Genomic DNA, 13760 nt, shown 5'->3' on the forward strand with positions numbered 1-13760 from the left:
GTACCTTAAGGTAAGGCAGGTGGGTTACGGTAAACACCTTGATAGAGTAATAATAACAATACGGAGTAAATATAGACCGATGATCACCTTCCTGCCCCGCCGACAAGGCTGTGCTTGGTGCAGTACTGCGAAAGTCGTGAAGATCATCAGCTCTCCCGATCGATGGCCCGTTTCAAGAGTTCAAGTCACCACGGTCTGCACAGCCATGTACTTACTGTACCCACGTACCTTAAAAAGCTGCAGCAAGGGAAAGCAGATCTAATTCCATCGGCTGCTATAGCCCCCATATCTATCATATCGAAAACAGAAAACTCGCATAAACCGGCGACTACCCGTGGTATATAACACCCAAAGTCCTCATATCCTAACGCTGAATACACATCGTGTCTATCATCAGTCTCCGGCCCGAACTCCAGGCCGCCAGGGTCCCTTTTCGTATCTCATGATCTCCGCTAATAGACAGTTATACAAACAAGGTGGTAGTTATTACATGGGGATGGAAGAGCGAGCGGGTCATTTCAGAAGCCCCCCGACATCTTGTAAAGAAGGCGTCGATTGTTGACGCGACAGGCCGTTTGAGGGTGGCGGGTCATGGGAGGGGTGCTCTTGGAGGATAGTCTGCAGTTCGTAGCTTCGCTGTGCTTGATCTCTAGACCGGGAACCGAGCAGACCACCAAGGTCCTGGAGCAACGCCGAAGAACCGCGTCGAGCTGGCGGCGGAGAAAGGCCGTATTCATGGGACCAGCGCGAATACAGGGGCCGTTGGCTTTCGCCGTCTGTTTCGGTTGTCCTCGTCGAACTCTCTGGTCGTGGCCGGTCCCCATCCAGTAATCCACCCACGTCGAAAAAGGAGACCCTCCGAGGAGAGATGGCGGAGTTGAAATCTCCTAAGCTGTGACCTCGTTCGGGGCTCTCTATCTCCTCGCTGGAATCGCCCCTTCCCGCCGTAAATTCCCAATCCCTCCTCATCCCCGTGTTGCCCCCATCCACGGATATGTTTCCAGCCACGGCCATCGGAGCCGGTCGCGGGACGTTCCAAGTAGATCCTCGTAGCTCCGGGTTCACACCAAGGCCTAAATCACGTACGAGGTCTTCATCACTGCCCCAGTGTCTCATTGCTGTCCCCCTTCGGCTTGTAGTTCGCTCCACGCTATCGGTAAATGACCCAAATTTCCATCTCTGTTTCTTTACCCCCCTGTCGCGAACAAAGGATCCTAAGATCAGGGCATTGGCAACCACCGTAGCAAACAAGATCTCCACCGACGCCAAAAGCGAGCGGTACTGCTGACTGCCCTGTCGATCGAGTATATTTGGTATCCGATAAAGGGTCGTTCCAGCGGGAAGAAGAGACCCGGCGAAAAGAGCGACAAGCTGCAACTTTCTCTTGAACTTCATCCTTGATCGGATAATGATGGGGATGGGGAAGACCACGAGAAGGATATCTGTCACCACGTCTGCTGTACCCATGGTGATGAGTTGTGCGTAACCTTGTCGACACTTTGCTCCCGGATCCGGAACGACCTGCCAGTAGTGATCTATGGGTTGGCACTCAGCCAGATCTGCGATGACGACCGCAACAAACGTGACCAGGAGAAACCATCGTATGCATTGGAGCGTGATTTCGTAGGATCGCCGCCAAATGGTGAGAGTAAGACGTTTGAAGAATTCGCTGATCGCGAGCTTGAGCATCCAGAGCCTTTATAAACAATGTCAGCTATCCGAATCTAGTTTCCCTGGGGGAGCAACTCACGTCGCAGCGTAAAAGATCCTTGATGCCAGCACCAACCTACTACCAATGGACCGGCGATATATATCTTCGGCGGAAAGACCCGTGGTGATGGCATTGTTCGTGCCATATAGCAGCACGACGTGTACAAAGGCCATGCGACAGAGAAGCGGAATCATGCTGGCAAAAGCCAACCAGTCCTCCTTAAATAACTTCTCCGACCGGATGTATCTGCCGCAGACTCGAAATATAATAATCACGGCCGCGAAACATGTGCACCACCAACAGACCAGCAAGGTCGCCTTATCCTGGTGGGAGGATCGGGCGGGCGGCGGCGACGAGTAGAGGGACATGATTGCCGCGCCCGTCTACCTCCGCAGAGGGGACGAGCGAGGAGCAGGGAGAGTTCGCAGTTCTGGTCGGCAACTTGGGTCCTTGGATCATCAGTTGAGAGCATTCCTGCGGGGAATTTCAGACGACGACGAGGAGAGAGGGCGATCTGGAGAAAGGATGGCGCATGGGCCTTGACATGGCAGTTGGTCGCGTGGGTCGGCAGCGAGCTTAGGTACGGCGGAGGCGAGAGGGGAATATTGGACAATTGGAATTGGAATCGGGATTGGAATTATTGGAATGGTTGAGAAGATGGGCAATAGCAAGATGAAGCCTGGAGGTGAGAGAAGAATGTGAGGGCGGAGGTCGGCGATGTGAAATCCAATAATTGGTGTGAGAGCACAGATTATGGGGAGGAGGGCCGTCCCCTACCTAAGGTACCTTATGGGGCTCGACAAGGCTGTGGCTAATGATAGACGCCTGCACTACTCGCAAGGGCTAATAAGAAATGATAATAATAATAAATCCCAGTGGAGCCCGATATTATCTGTGTATCTGGTGTATCTCTGCCTTTCCAGCATGCCCCTGTCGTGTGCGCAGGGCGGTGGCTCTGGCATGTCGAGGGTGATGGTGATGGTGATGCTGAGACTCGCTCTCTCTCTGGGTCTGAGACTCGCTCCCTCCCTGGATCCAGCAGTAAGCAGACTTGGAGACACTCTCAGCGCAGCCTGTGTATGTCTTTCTGCCGCCGTCGTCCTGCCATCTACCGCCGCCTCTTCGCAGTGGCCGAGTACTCCCACTCTCCCACTCTCCCACTCTCCCACTCTCCCTCCCTCTCTCGCTCTTCTGATCCCTCCCTCGCTCTTCTGAGTCCTGTCTTATTGCATGGGCCTGACCAGAAGATAACGACAATAAGCCACAGTTGACTCTCGGGTCGTGGGATTCGTGGTGCGGCACAAGTGTATCGCAACTCGGAACCCCCACCCGCAGGGAGTAGTCCCAAGCACGGAGTAAGCACAGCGCAACTACATACATGTACATAGGCAGTCGATCTCGATCCGGATGAATTGTTTGGGGCTTGACTATTCGCTGGAGCGGCCGACAGATGTTGGTTCGTCGAGCTGCGAGAATCCCTTGTTATTGGTGCCAAGGGGGGTTCAGGATTATGGCTCACGATAGATACGTAGATCTTTCCCGCTCCACCAGTAGTAGTGGGTTTGGACTTGGAGATCAGTATTATTCTGTATGATTATTATAATGATTATTCGTCGTGTGCAAAGTAATTCAAAGTTCAAATACCATAGTTGCACGGAGCGATAGCAGAGACGGGAGTTGTCGGATGATGAGTAGAAGGTCACAATCCGCCGCAACGCATAAATACATGTCCAAGATTTCGCAATGGCTACCTACTATTCGAAGGTTGCGAGCAGGAAAGCTGTTATCAGTTGCCACTTTGGCTCATCTCTCCCAGTGCCAGAAATAACACGTTTGCCGTAAGACCCAGAGGGCTGGATCAGTACCATACCCTCCCTCCCTGCCTTGGCCTGGAGTGCGCAAGGGCTTGATTCCAGGTGGGACAATATCGACGGGGGTCAACGCACAGGACGGAGGACGTATCGCAGAGGATCTGATGGCATCTGGTCTCCTCTACACGGGGATAGAGGGAAGGGAAGAAAACAGGGGAGAGTGAAGAGTGAAGGAAAAGGGGATACAGCAGGGAAAAGGCGAACTTTCATGGCTGATTGTGGGGTATGTACGGTATATTAGAAGGGAGAGCATGACGATACACGTCCTCGTCCGTTGGAAAGGAAGAAAAGAAGAGGCTGGAATGGTAGACTCCTCGTGTTAGTCTTCGTCCTGGTCGACCCCGCCATCCATTTACCTGTATACGGCCCTTGATCCGAATGTCCTCCCCGTCCCCGTCCTCCCAAGGTAAGGTGACCAAGACAACTCGACGATAGCTTTGATTGTCAAGGACCTGGAGGGATAATGATCGATCAGCAGAGGAACAGAAAGATGGGAGGTCGGTACTCTAACTCAAGCTCTACTCGGACCACAGACCACAGACCTCAGGGATTTCGTTTTGTTGCACGTCTGTCGTTAAGCATAACCCTTCGTTTGCCCGAGCGGCTCTGCATCAACCACGGTACCTTCTAGGCTTTAGTGCAAGGCGCACCAAACAACAAATCCGCAAAGAAAAGAGATCGCAAATACGCAGATACGCAGAACTCCACTTCAGCACTTGTCCGCATACTATTGCGCAGGCTTGTCACAGTGTTTGCAACCACCACTGCGTACATTCGGACGAAAGCACCCGGTTCAGTCATCAACGAGGAGATCGTGAGTAAAAAAACCCGACGGGCGGGAGCGAACGCGAACACGCCAGGGGCGCGTCTCCGAGCGCAGTAATGGACCCTGGGGAGCTCGAGCAGGATGTGAAGCTTTACCGCACGTCGCCGGAGCTTCTGGGCGACTTCAAAACCTCACTCGAGCCCTTTCTCTGGAAAACCTCAAAATCCGGCAAGCGATTGATCCGATCGAGAGTCCGCATTCGGGACACAGACAGGCTTGTCGCCCTGGTATGGAAGCCCCCTTTGACCCTTTGCCCCTTTGCCCCCTCAGCCCGAAGAATTCTGTCGTTGACTCGGGTATAGCTGGAACCTCATCAAGACAACCCCCAACTCCTCGATCCCCATCTCAACGACTTCGTACCTAGGCTCCGCGACGCGTTTATTGCCTTCCTCCGATCCAGGCCTGCCAGACCTGCAGCGGCGCTGCACCCGAAGCTGCTGATACCGCTTTCGAGGGCCATCTGCAGACTGCTCTACACCCTTTGCAAGATCAGAGGGGAGAAAGTTATTGTTCAGTTCCTAAGCACAGATACAGGGCACATCGAGTTATTACTGTCCGCGCTCGAGAATGAAAGTCCCTCCGATCATAGACTGTCAAATCGCCAGACGGAATATCAGCAAGATGGAGCCGCTTCAGTCGTTGATGCAAGGAGTCAATACGGCGATAGCAGCCCTGTCAATCCCATCGTTGCGGTCGAGGATACATGGGGATGGGAGGAACGGTACATCACGCTTCTCTGGCTCTCGCTCCTAATAATGAATCCTTTCGACCTCGACTCAATATCCTCGGGGGCCACGACGAATGAGGTGCAAAACAGCATACCCAACCTGACATTACCTCCAGGTATTCCAGGGATCCCATTGCGGATCATTCCATTGGCTATTCACTATCTTGCATCTCCGGCCAAAGAAAGTGCTGCCGCAAAGACTCTTCTTGTGCGGGTTGCAAGACGCAAGGACATGCAAGAAAATGGCGTCTCCCATTCCCTGACGCAGTGGGCAATTTCCTCTCTACAGGTATCTTCCAATCTAGCAGAGTCGGATCACTTCTATGTTGGTATCCTCTCTTTTCTCGCTGGCCTCCTCGGTTCATCCGTCAATACATCAGATATGGATCCCTACCTGTGGGATATTCATCAAATCTTCCAGGAAACTTCAGCCGACCAAGCAGCTTTCATGAAAAGGATTCACGCTTCGTCCCTCGCTCGTAAGATAACGATCAAAGTCCAGCGCAGTCTGTGTGCGCTCGTACTGCGCAACCCATCCATCAGAGATTCGGATGACATGTTGAATAGTATCATCGGCTTTACTCTGGACTCGCTTGGCGATGCTTTTACTCCAGTGCGGCTTGCGTCTAGCAAGGCTCTGAGTGTGCTTGCATCGAAGATGCCTCCCGAAATGGCTGAGGAAATTATTGACGAGGTCCTCGCTGCTCTTAAGAAGGGTAGACTCATGGTGGGTAATGGACTGCAGGTAGAGCGCTATGATTTATCGGGCATAAATCCGCCAGAATGGCACGGCCTCATCCTCACGCTTTCACATCTCTTATATCGTCGTTCTCCACCTCCCAACACTCTGTCTGGTATTATTTCTGCACTTCTACTTGGCCTTTCTTTCGAAAGGAGATCCTCTTCGGGCAGTTCTATTGGGTCGAATGTTCGAGATGCCGCATGTTTTGGGATTTGGTCTCTTGCTCGTAGGTACACCACTGATGAATTAGAAGCAGTCATACCTGACTCATCTCTCATCAACGGTTGGCATGGTCAATCTTCTATTATACAGATCATGGCATCAGAGCTTATTGTTTCTGCTTCTCTGGATCCAGAACGGAATATCCGACGTGGATGTTCCGCCGCGCTACAAGAGCTTATCGGACGCCACCCAGACACTGTCGCCGAGGGGCTAGCAATTGTGCAAACGGTTGATTATCATGCTGTTCCACTCCGGTCTAACGCCGTGCTACATGTCGCTCGGGAAGCTGCCCGGCTATCGAAGTCGTACTGGCTGGGAATATCTCATAGCCTTCTCGGATGGCGTGGTGTGGGGGATCCAGATCCCTCTGCTCGGAGAATTGCTGCTACTGCATTTGGCAACATATTTTGGATTAAGTTGCAAAAATCTGACCATGTCTCTCCCTGGGCTCAGTTTCACGACGTTGCGCATGAGCTCAGAGATCGAATACAGAAACTAAAGCTACGCGAGGTTCATGAGCGTCATGGTCTATTGCTTTGCATGGCATCTGCTGTCGACCGTATGAAGCATTACCCCCTCGACAAAAACAGTTCCGGGAGTGGTGTTGCGGATATCCTAGATTTTGTTGAGTTGACGTTAAAAGATGCTCAGACTAGTACCTATCGACGCCCGGATCTTATTGCGGAGGCTACTAGTCGCCTTATTCAGGCAACCTGCTCTCTCCTTGGGGTTGGTGTCGTTGCGAGAAAGCCGTTTGAAACATCAAATACGGAGCCCATTGAAGACAGCTCGAGTTTTATCCTTGGCTCTACTACTTCTGCATCCCCATTTGATATGCTCGGTGTATTGACTTCTACTGAAGGTAGTGCTGCCATATACCAAGCACACACATCCCAGATTGATGAGATCTTCGGGTTGGCCAAACCTCTCCTTTCCCAATGGCTTCGATGGAGCGAGCCTGAAGTTATCGAAGCTGCGTCTGACGCTACTGTGAATCTCCTCGTCTTGCTCAGCAAAAGTCAACGACAAAATATGATCTATGACTTAATTAATGTCATTGCTGATGGTCAAGGTCGCAGAACGAGCCAAGACAAAGGGGTCTTGTCTGTACTTTTCATAGTGTTCCCTATCGCTGACTCACTGCAACCGGCCATTATTCAGGCTGTACGTGCCTATTGGACCACAGCTCATGATATCGACAGCCGTGTCGCCTTCCTCCAATGCCTAACAAAGAGTAGCTTTGCGTCGAGTATGGACTTTGCTCATATCATCTCCGAAGGTTTAGATGATTATACAACTAATGCACGTGGCGATGTTGGTTCGCTGGTTCGTATCGAGGCTATCAAAGCAGCAGGTGCCATCTGGAAAGATGCCAAAAAGGTGGAATCCTGGCATGAGTCAGAATACTCTGTCTTCAGCGAGTTATTTGGCAAGGTTCTAAGGTTGGCCTGTGAGAAATTAGACAAAGTTCGAATCGAGGCCCAGAGGTCTATTGGATATCTTGTCTCTGCAAAGCATCTGCTATTTTCGGGGTTAGTTCGTACCCTACTGCTCGAAGTCATTGCTAATTTGTTCAGGGATCGTGAATCACTGAATCAGATGAACCCGTCATCGAGAGAGTACTTTTCCTTTTTTCTGAACATGGAGACCCGTGCTAGCCTAGCTAGTAGGAAATATGAAGATCACTGGCGCCTCGAGATGTTTGAAGGCTATGTGATCTCAGCTGATACCGGGTCTGAAGATATTATTCGTGCCAGCCGTTCTGCATTGGCCGAGTATTGCGAAAGTGAGAATGCGGATCTTGTCTGCAGTACATTGTTTCTAGTCCTCAAACGAAACCTGAAGAACGATCGTGTTCTCGTTCCAACTCTAGAGGCCATTGCCTTTCTATTCGATATTCGGATTATGCAAAAGAGCTCCACTAAGTACTTATCCCATCTATAATCCTTCACACTTCGTACTGACACTGTGACCAGCTGGCGTGAACTTTATCGGCTGGTGCAAAATGCCCACTACAAAACAGGAAATACCAGAAAACTAGAAGCGGCTGTTAGAGTTTATGGAGGCCTTGTTGAGGTCTATCCAGAAGCCTTGGATAAGTTGACGAAAATGCTTCTACATCCAATTCCAACACTCAGGAATAAGGTTGCTGATACCTTGTTTACGGTGAGGGGTGTCGGAAAGGGTGTTAATTGGCTCAGAGCTAGGAAGGAGGATTTGAGGGAGTTGCAAGAGGAGTTAGGTATCCAGATAGCGACATGATCGGGTCGTAATTGCTTCGCTCAACAGGCGGCCCTCTAGGTACTTTACCTACCGTGCATCCACCGCCGGAGAAAATCAACCCATTAATAAAGCACCGTTGACAACCGGCCGTTTTTAGTACTCGGGGTAACTTGCTCCCATTCTTCTACCCACATACTTACCCAAGGTAACAAGGTACGTTGTACCTAACTGCGCGCTACCTCCTCTAACACGTGATCACGCGCCTCGCTTCACCGGCAGAGGACTCAGCTCGCAAAGGTCACAAAGGATCGACACCATCAGCACACTTGAACAGTCTCAGTCTTCATTCCTGTGTAATCATCCGTTTCTCTTTCAGCTCAAGGTATCCTTACTTCTAGTTCCATTACCCTTGTCTAGTCTCAGAATGCATAGCTAACTGGGAAGCCTAGCAGCATCCCAGTATCCCAAGCCCTCCTTGCATCAGAGCTATCTGCGATCACTTATTGGCCATCGGTCATCTGCTATCCCCAGAACCCGAACCTCTCCTGCTGCTCAATCCATTCTCTGCCGCCAGTGATGTAGTTGGGGATTTGGGTAGTGAGACTGCCCAAACTTTTACCAAAATGTCAAACCCAGTATCTTCAGGCTTGTGTCAAGGACCTAAAAATATCGATCTTTATCCATTTATCGGAATCCTTGAGATGGAAAAAGTCATTGAATCCCAGTCAAAAAGATTACAAGAAGGTGTTCAAGCCAACAGTACATAATCTTCCGACCGGTAACAGAAGTGGACCTTACAAAGATAGACAGTGCTCGGGATTGCATAGGGAAGGACACTCGCATGACGCACGACGAAGACAATAATACGTTGCTGGTGGAAGTAATGCCAGACCAGAACACGAAATCCCAAACTAGAAGTTCTTAAAGCTGGCTTGAAAAATCCAACGGATGGGACTGTCAGAAAATGAGCTTTGCCCGGTTGGTGCTTCACGATTTCATCCCGTGGTGTCTTCGTCTTCTCAGGAGGGTGGTTCAGTTTACAAGCGTTCCTCACAGTCTGAGAGAACCCATTGGCCTACGATTATTATAGAATTGGGATTGTCAGAATCTTTGCATTATATCCGATCTTCTGCAGAATGGTGGCTTGAGAATTCCAATGCCCAGGTCAGCATTGTGGCTCTTATTGCAATCAAGCCAGCAGACAAGAGGTTGAGAGCTTGTTCAACCAGATCAAAACAGTCCAGTCACTAAATCGCATCCTGGTACGCCAATTCCGACGATTGCATAACATGCGCTGCACCGATTTATTTCATTTTTGGCCACTATCAACCTCTTGTCTAGATAAATTATATATCCTTGGTCGCGTAGTCCGGAACTGCCACTTTAAGAGAAATGTATCCCACGATCTCTGAGAAGACTACTCTTAACGATATAAGATGCGAGAAAAGTTCTCAACGTTTCACCCTGAGCTTTCTATGCTCTTACCAGACTAAAGTGATGGCTCTCCCTCGGAGCAGTAAGGACCTATCCTCAAAAATATTGCTGCTACGACACGGTTCCCCTCCCCATTCAAGACCACACCCGAAATTTCACCAAGCTCACCTGATCGACTAGCCTAGTATACAGTCTCCCTTTTTCATTCTCACTTCCTTCCTAGTGAGCTCAATCTCCATGATTCTCTTGTCTAGCGGGACCTTTTCCTGCAACCCATCATCATCGACATCAAAATAGAGCTGCCACGTATTATCCTCGACCTCCACAACCGTGAATCCCTCCCACCCATCAAAGATAAGCCTTTTATCTACTGGCGAACAGTTCCAGGGCCCGACCAGATGTGGCTCCGCGTCGACCCTGAGGCCATATTTGACTTCATAGGTGTCTTTGTCCACATAGACCCAGTTCAGTTGCGGCGGATCGTCAGAGACGGTCGTCACGTAGCCGTCGCCCTTCCGGCCCCAGCGCTTGTCCGGGTAGGGAAAGAAATAGCCAGCAAATAAATGACGCTGCTCATCTAATCTGTCCAAAGCTTGACCATCTGCTTCGTCGTGTTGGAATTTGGCATTAGGGTTAACTGTCGTGACATAGAGCTACTAAGGAAAATGGAGAGCATTAGCCTTTAGCCTTTATCCTGGTGAAGTCTCAGTCAGGCCTACCTTCTTGTCACGCAGGACAACTGTACCCCCATGAATATCCCTCGCCTTCCGACTTGGATCAGAACATGTTACAAGGAGATTAGACTTCCTCCCTCGATGCTGTTCTCTTCTATTCTTGCTCTGCCCTTGCCTTACAGCCTCCGTGGTCCCAATGATAGCGGGGCACGCCGCTATCGACGTAAGTATGCCCAGTACCATCAAGAGTATCGTGACGAGATTCAGGAGTCAGGAGAGATGTGGAGTGCAGGGACAAAAACCTGTGGGACGCACTTAGTTATCCCTTGAGTATGTGAAAGTCCGGTTCTAAGGCAAAGCTGTTAGAGAGTGGAAGATGAGATTCAGAGGTGAAGGATGATCCAGCGGCCACGACAATGCAAGACCCTGAATACGGCGCCCTGGAGAATAAGCAAGCCGCGAAACGATGAGTGCAGCGAATCAGCGGCAGCGGGCTGAAAATAGAAATTCGCCACACGATACGATGCTGGATGACAATTTCCTTATCATCCAACAACCAATCTATAGATCTGTATGTGAAATGACGCAAAATTAGTAGAGTCGCGGTTATCATAGGCGGGGTGTAGCAAGGCGGGCGATGCGGGAATCTTGGCTACAGATATTCTGTGCAGTAGGACCGCCCGTTGAAACATTGATCTGCGGCAGAACTTGGCTTTTCAGGATCAAGGAACATCATGAGCCTTGTGCTCTAGGGTTCCAAGATTCCGTGGGGGGGCGTGCTCAGGAGCGTCATTGTTAAGTGAGTAGTACTTATACGTTCAACCCACCAGCCAGTTCTCAAAAACATTCACAACGTACAGGACTGTCGAATATCTACCATCTCTGCGACGACCTGATCCATATCATTATTGTTGTGAAGAAGGAAACGCATTCCCTAGGAAACGCCATTCATCATGTCTGAAGGGTACATTATCCTCTCCTTCTCCTATATCGTCACGCGGAAGCTAACCACCGCGCAGAGAGAAGCAAGCCACCATATCCGACAACGACAACCAAATCGACTACGGCTCCGAAACAGATAGGGAGCAGCAGCAACCACAGCGCCAGAGCGGCGAGGCCACTGGAAAACGCACTATGCAGCGAACACGCCAGAACTTGCCGCAGTACAACAATAACGGGCCGCAACAGCAGCTGGTGCCGGCTCAGGATACGCGCGCAACGGGCAGTATGGGCGGGCGCACCGGGGCCATCCGCGAGTCGCGCATCAAGGACCGACCTGTACCACAGGAGACGCGCGACAGCTCGCTGAAGATCAAGATTGAGTTGGACCTGGAAGTCGAGGTAGATCTCTACGCACGTGTGCAGGGCGATGTCACGATTGGGCTGATGTAGGGGTAAGATACACTGTGGACACTTTAGTAACGCGATAGTGTTTCTCTCTAGGTCGACCTGTATGCCCGCGTCAAAGGCGATGTGACGGTTGGACTCTTGTAAGGTCGGGCTACCTTTCTCGCAGGAATATGTGTTTTAATGCGAGCATTGTTTAGGCGGTAATGGTTGTGTTGACGGGGGGGAGGAGCGGCCATGCTCCTGCGACGGGTTCAAGGGCTGGGATCATGGGGTTGTAGGCAAGATACTTGTATCGTAACCATCCTAACCAATGCCCCAACAATAAAAGGACCATGATGTTGTGCACAGGATGATTGTGATTTCTCTGAAGGTATCTTGATTAAGGTACCCAAGGTATTATGTATTAGAACCTTAAACGAGAGACACATTGATACGCGAGCCTCGCGTAGCCCTAGGCCTAGTCTCGCTCGGCAAAGACGTACGCTTGCTCGCTTGTCCTGGTCCCTTCCAGGTACGATGGCCCTGCTACGATAGGCGATCCCGCACCGGGCCCCGCCCCTTAATTGGCTCGCACGGGACGGCGGCCCACCCCCGGACCCCAACTCACCGCTGATTAGCGGCGGGATTTCCCCGTTCCCTGATTTAACTTTTTAGATATCTCAGATGATGCAATGATGCACAAGGCCAGGTCAGGGAAGACACGCAACAGGAATGTCCCGATGACAGTCAGAGGGAGTGGCACTCCCTTACTACAAGGACGCCGTGGCCATCGTCATCATCGCCGTAACATTCGAACATTCGAACGCTGAAGAAAAGAGGCCGAGGCAAACACACCCGGACGTCGGCGCCATGCTATCGCTATAGCAACAACAATCACGACGACAGCAGTAACGACGACGATACCATGGCAGAGATCAACGAGCCCCGCCCTGCGCACGACACAGAGCATGGGGGCAAGAGCGCAGTAGAGCACAGCGCTGAGATCCCTACGCCGCCCGCATCCCACAACGACTACTCGGACGCCGCCTCCGTCGATTCCCAGAACCAGCGGCCGCTGTACCGACGGCATCCACGCGGGGGCCGGAAACAGAAGAAGAAGAAGGGCGGGCGGCTAAAGTCAGTGTCCGAGCTCGAGCTCCTGCGGGGACCTGGGCAGGCCCAGGAGGAGGCGGACGAGGAAGATGAGGAGGCGGAGCCCGATTCAAGGGACGAAAATACAGCCAACGGCAAGACCTATGACGGCGAGGATTCTAAGAAGCCAAAGGCGTCGCGGCCGCGGTCACCTCGCACAGCACCTCGGCGCGGGACGGGTGTCCGAGCCTTCAACATGCAGAGGGCTGAGTCCTCCAGCCGCGGGGGACCGCCTATCGGAATTAAGGTTGAGCGGCCGAACGCCAAGGGGAAGAGGAAGCAGAAGAGGGGCCAGGAACCCGAAGAGAAGAAGCAGGAGGGGGCGCAGAGCGGGGGTGAGGAGGGCGAGGGCGAGGAAGACGAGGATATGAGGAACAGGAAGCCTGTATCCATCCGCCTGGATCTTAACCTGGAGCTCGAGGTCTTCTTGAAAGCCAAGATCAAGGGAGACGTTACAATCACGTTTTTGTGAGTCTGGCCAGAACCATGGCTGGCGTATAATGGCTGCTAATATCTCTGAAGAGAGTAGAGTAGTTCGTATTACGTTTATGCCCTGCATTTGCCCTTGGCATCAACTTGGACATCCCGAGAAGGGTTTTAGACTACGGTGTTTCGTCCTAGACAAACGTCTTCTTGTTTATAATCAGTGACAGTATTAATAGCATCTGAGGATGCTGGGAAGAATAACCTCCATTCGAATAATTCATCCTCGTAATTCCTGCCAGGTCTCTAATGCAAGTGTCACTACTTTAGAGAGTTAGTCTGATCTAGACAGATATAAAGCTGTAGTCTAGAAGAATACTAAGAAGAATAGTTTCCAGACTTGGCATAGTAGCTTTAGAGCAGATC

General features: G+C 51.2%; 6 protein-coding genes across 6 annotated transcripts; 4 read left to right on the forward strand and 2 right to left on the reverse strand.

Annotated features, from left to right (window-relative positions):
• Positions 1–429: 429 nt before the first annotated feature.
• M430DRAFT_208506 (hypothetical protein) lies at positions 430–2339 on the reverse strand. The gene is made up of 2 exons (XM_024864385.1): positions 1751–2339; positions 430–1696 (listed from the first exon to the last, which is right to left on the reverse strand). The coding sequence occupies exons 1-2, from the start codon at positions 2077–2079 to the stop codon at positions 514–516; spliced, it is 1512 nt and encodes a 503-aa protein (XP_024724544.1). The 5' UTR covers positions 2080–2339; the 3' UTR covers positions 430–513.
• A 253-nt stretch (positions 2340–2592) lies between these two features.
• On the forward strand, positions 2593–3072 carry M430DRAFT_33465 (hypothetical protein). Its single transcript, XM_024866374.1, has one exon. The coding sequence runs from the start codon at positions 2672–2674 to the stop codon at positions 2924–2926; it is 255 nt and encodes an 84-aa protein (XP_024724545.1). The 5' UTR covers positions 2593–2671; the 3' UTR covers positions 2927–3072.
• Positions 3073–4464: 1392 nt separating this feature from the next.
• On the forward strand, positions 4465–8361 carry M430DRAFT_16650 (hypothetical protein; the record flags this gene model as incomplete). The annotated part of the gene is made up of 4 exons (XM_024863501.1): positions 4465–4635; positions 4711–7631; positions 7677–8024; positions 8076–8361. The coding sequence occupies 4 exons, from the start codon at positions 4465–4467 to the stop codon at positions 8359–8361; spliced, it is 3726 nt and encodes a 1241-aa protein (XP_024724546.1).
• Positions 8362–9685: 1324 nt separating this feature from the next.
• M430DRAFT_116151 (hypothetical protein) lies at positions 9686–10673 on the reverse strand (the record flags this gene model as incomplete). The annotated part of the gene is made up of 2 exons (XM_024861623.1): positions 9686–10409; positions 10476–10673. The coding sequence occupies 2 exons, from the start codon at positions 10671–10673 to the stop codon at positions 9933–9935; spliced, it is 675 nt and encodes a 224-aa protein (XP_024724547.1). The 3' UTR covers positions 9686–9932.
• Positions 10674–11383: 710 nt separating this feature from the next.
• On the forward strand, positions 11384–12052 carry M430DRAFT_56602 (hypothetical protein; the record flags this gene model as incomplete). The annotated part of the gene is made up of 3 exons (XM_024868620.1): positions 11384–11394; positions 11450–11771; positions 11874–12052. The coding sequence occupies 3 exons, from the start codon at positions 11384–11386 to the stop codon at positions 11922–11924; spliced, it is 384 nt and encodes a 127-aa protein (XP_024724548.1). The 3' UTR covers positions 11925–12052.
• A 434-nt stretch (positions 12053–12486) lies between these two features.
• Positions 12487–13560, forward strand: M430DRAFT_39966 (hypothetical protein). The gene is made up of 2 exons (XM_024867357.1): positions 12487–13379; positions 13434–13560. The coding sequence occupies exons 1-2, from the start codon at positions 12685–12687 to the stop codon at positions 13438–13440; spliced, it is 702 nt and encodes a 233-aa protein (XP_024724549.1). The 5' UTR covers positions 12487–12684; the 3' UTR covers positions 13441–13560.
• Positions 13561–13760: the final 200 nt, after the last annotated feature.

This window comes from Amorphotheca resinae (genome assembly GCF_003019875.1).
Source record: "Amorphotheca resinae ATCC 22711 unplaced genomic scaffold M430scaffold_2, whole genome shotgun sequence".
NCBI lineage: Eukaryota > Fungi > Ascomycota > Leotiomycetes > Helotiales > Amorphothecaceae > Amorphotheca > Amorphotheca resinae.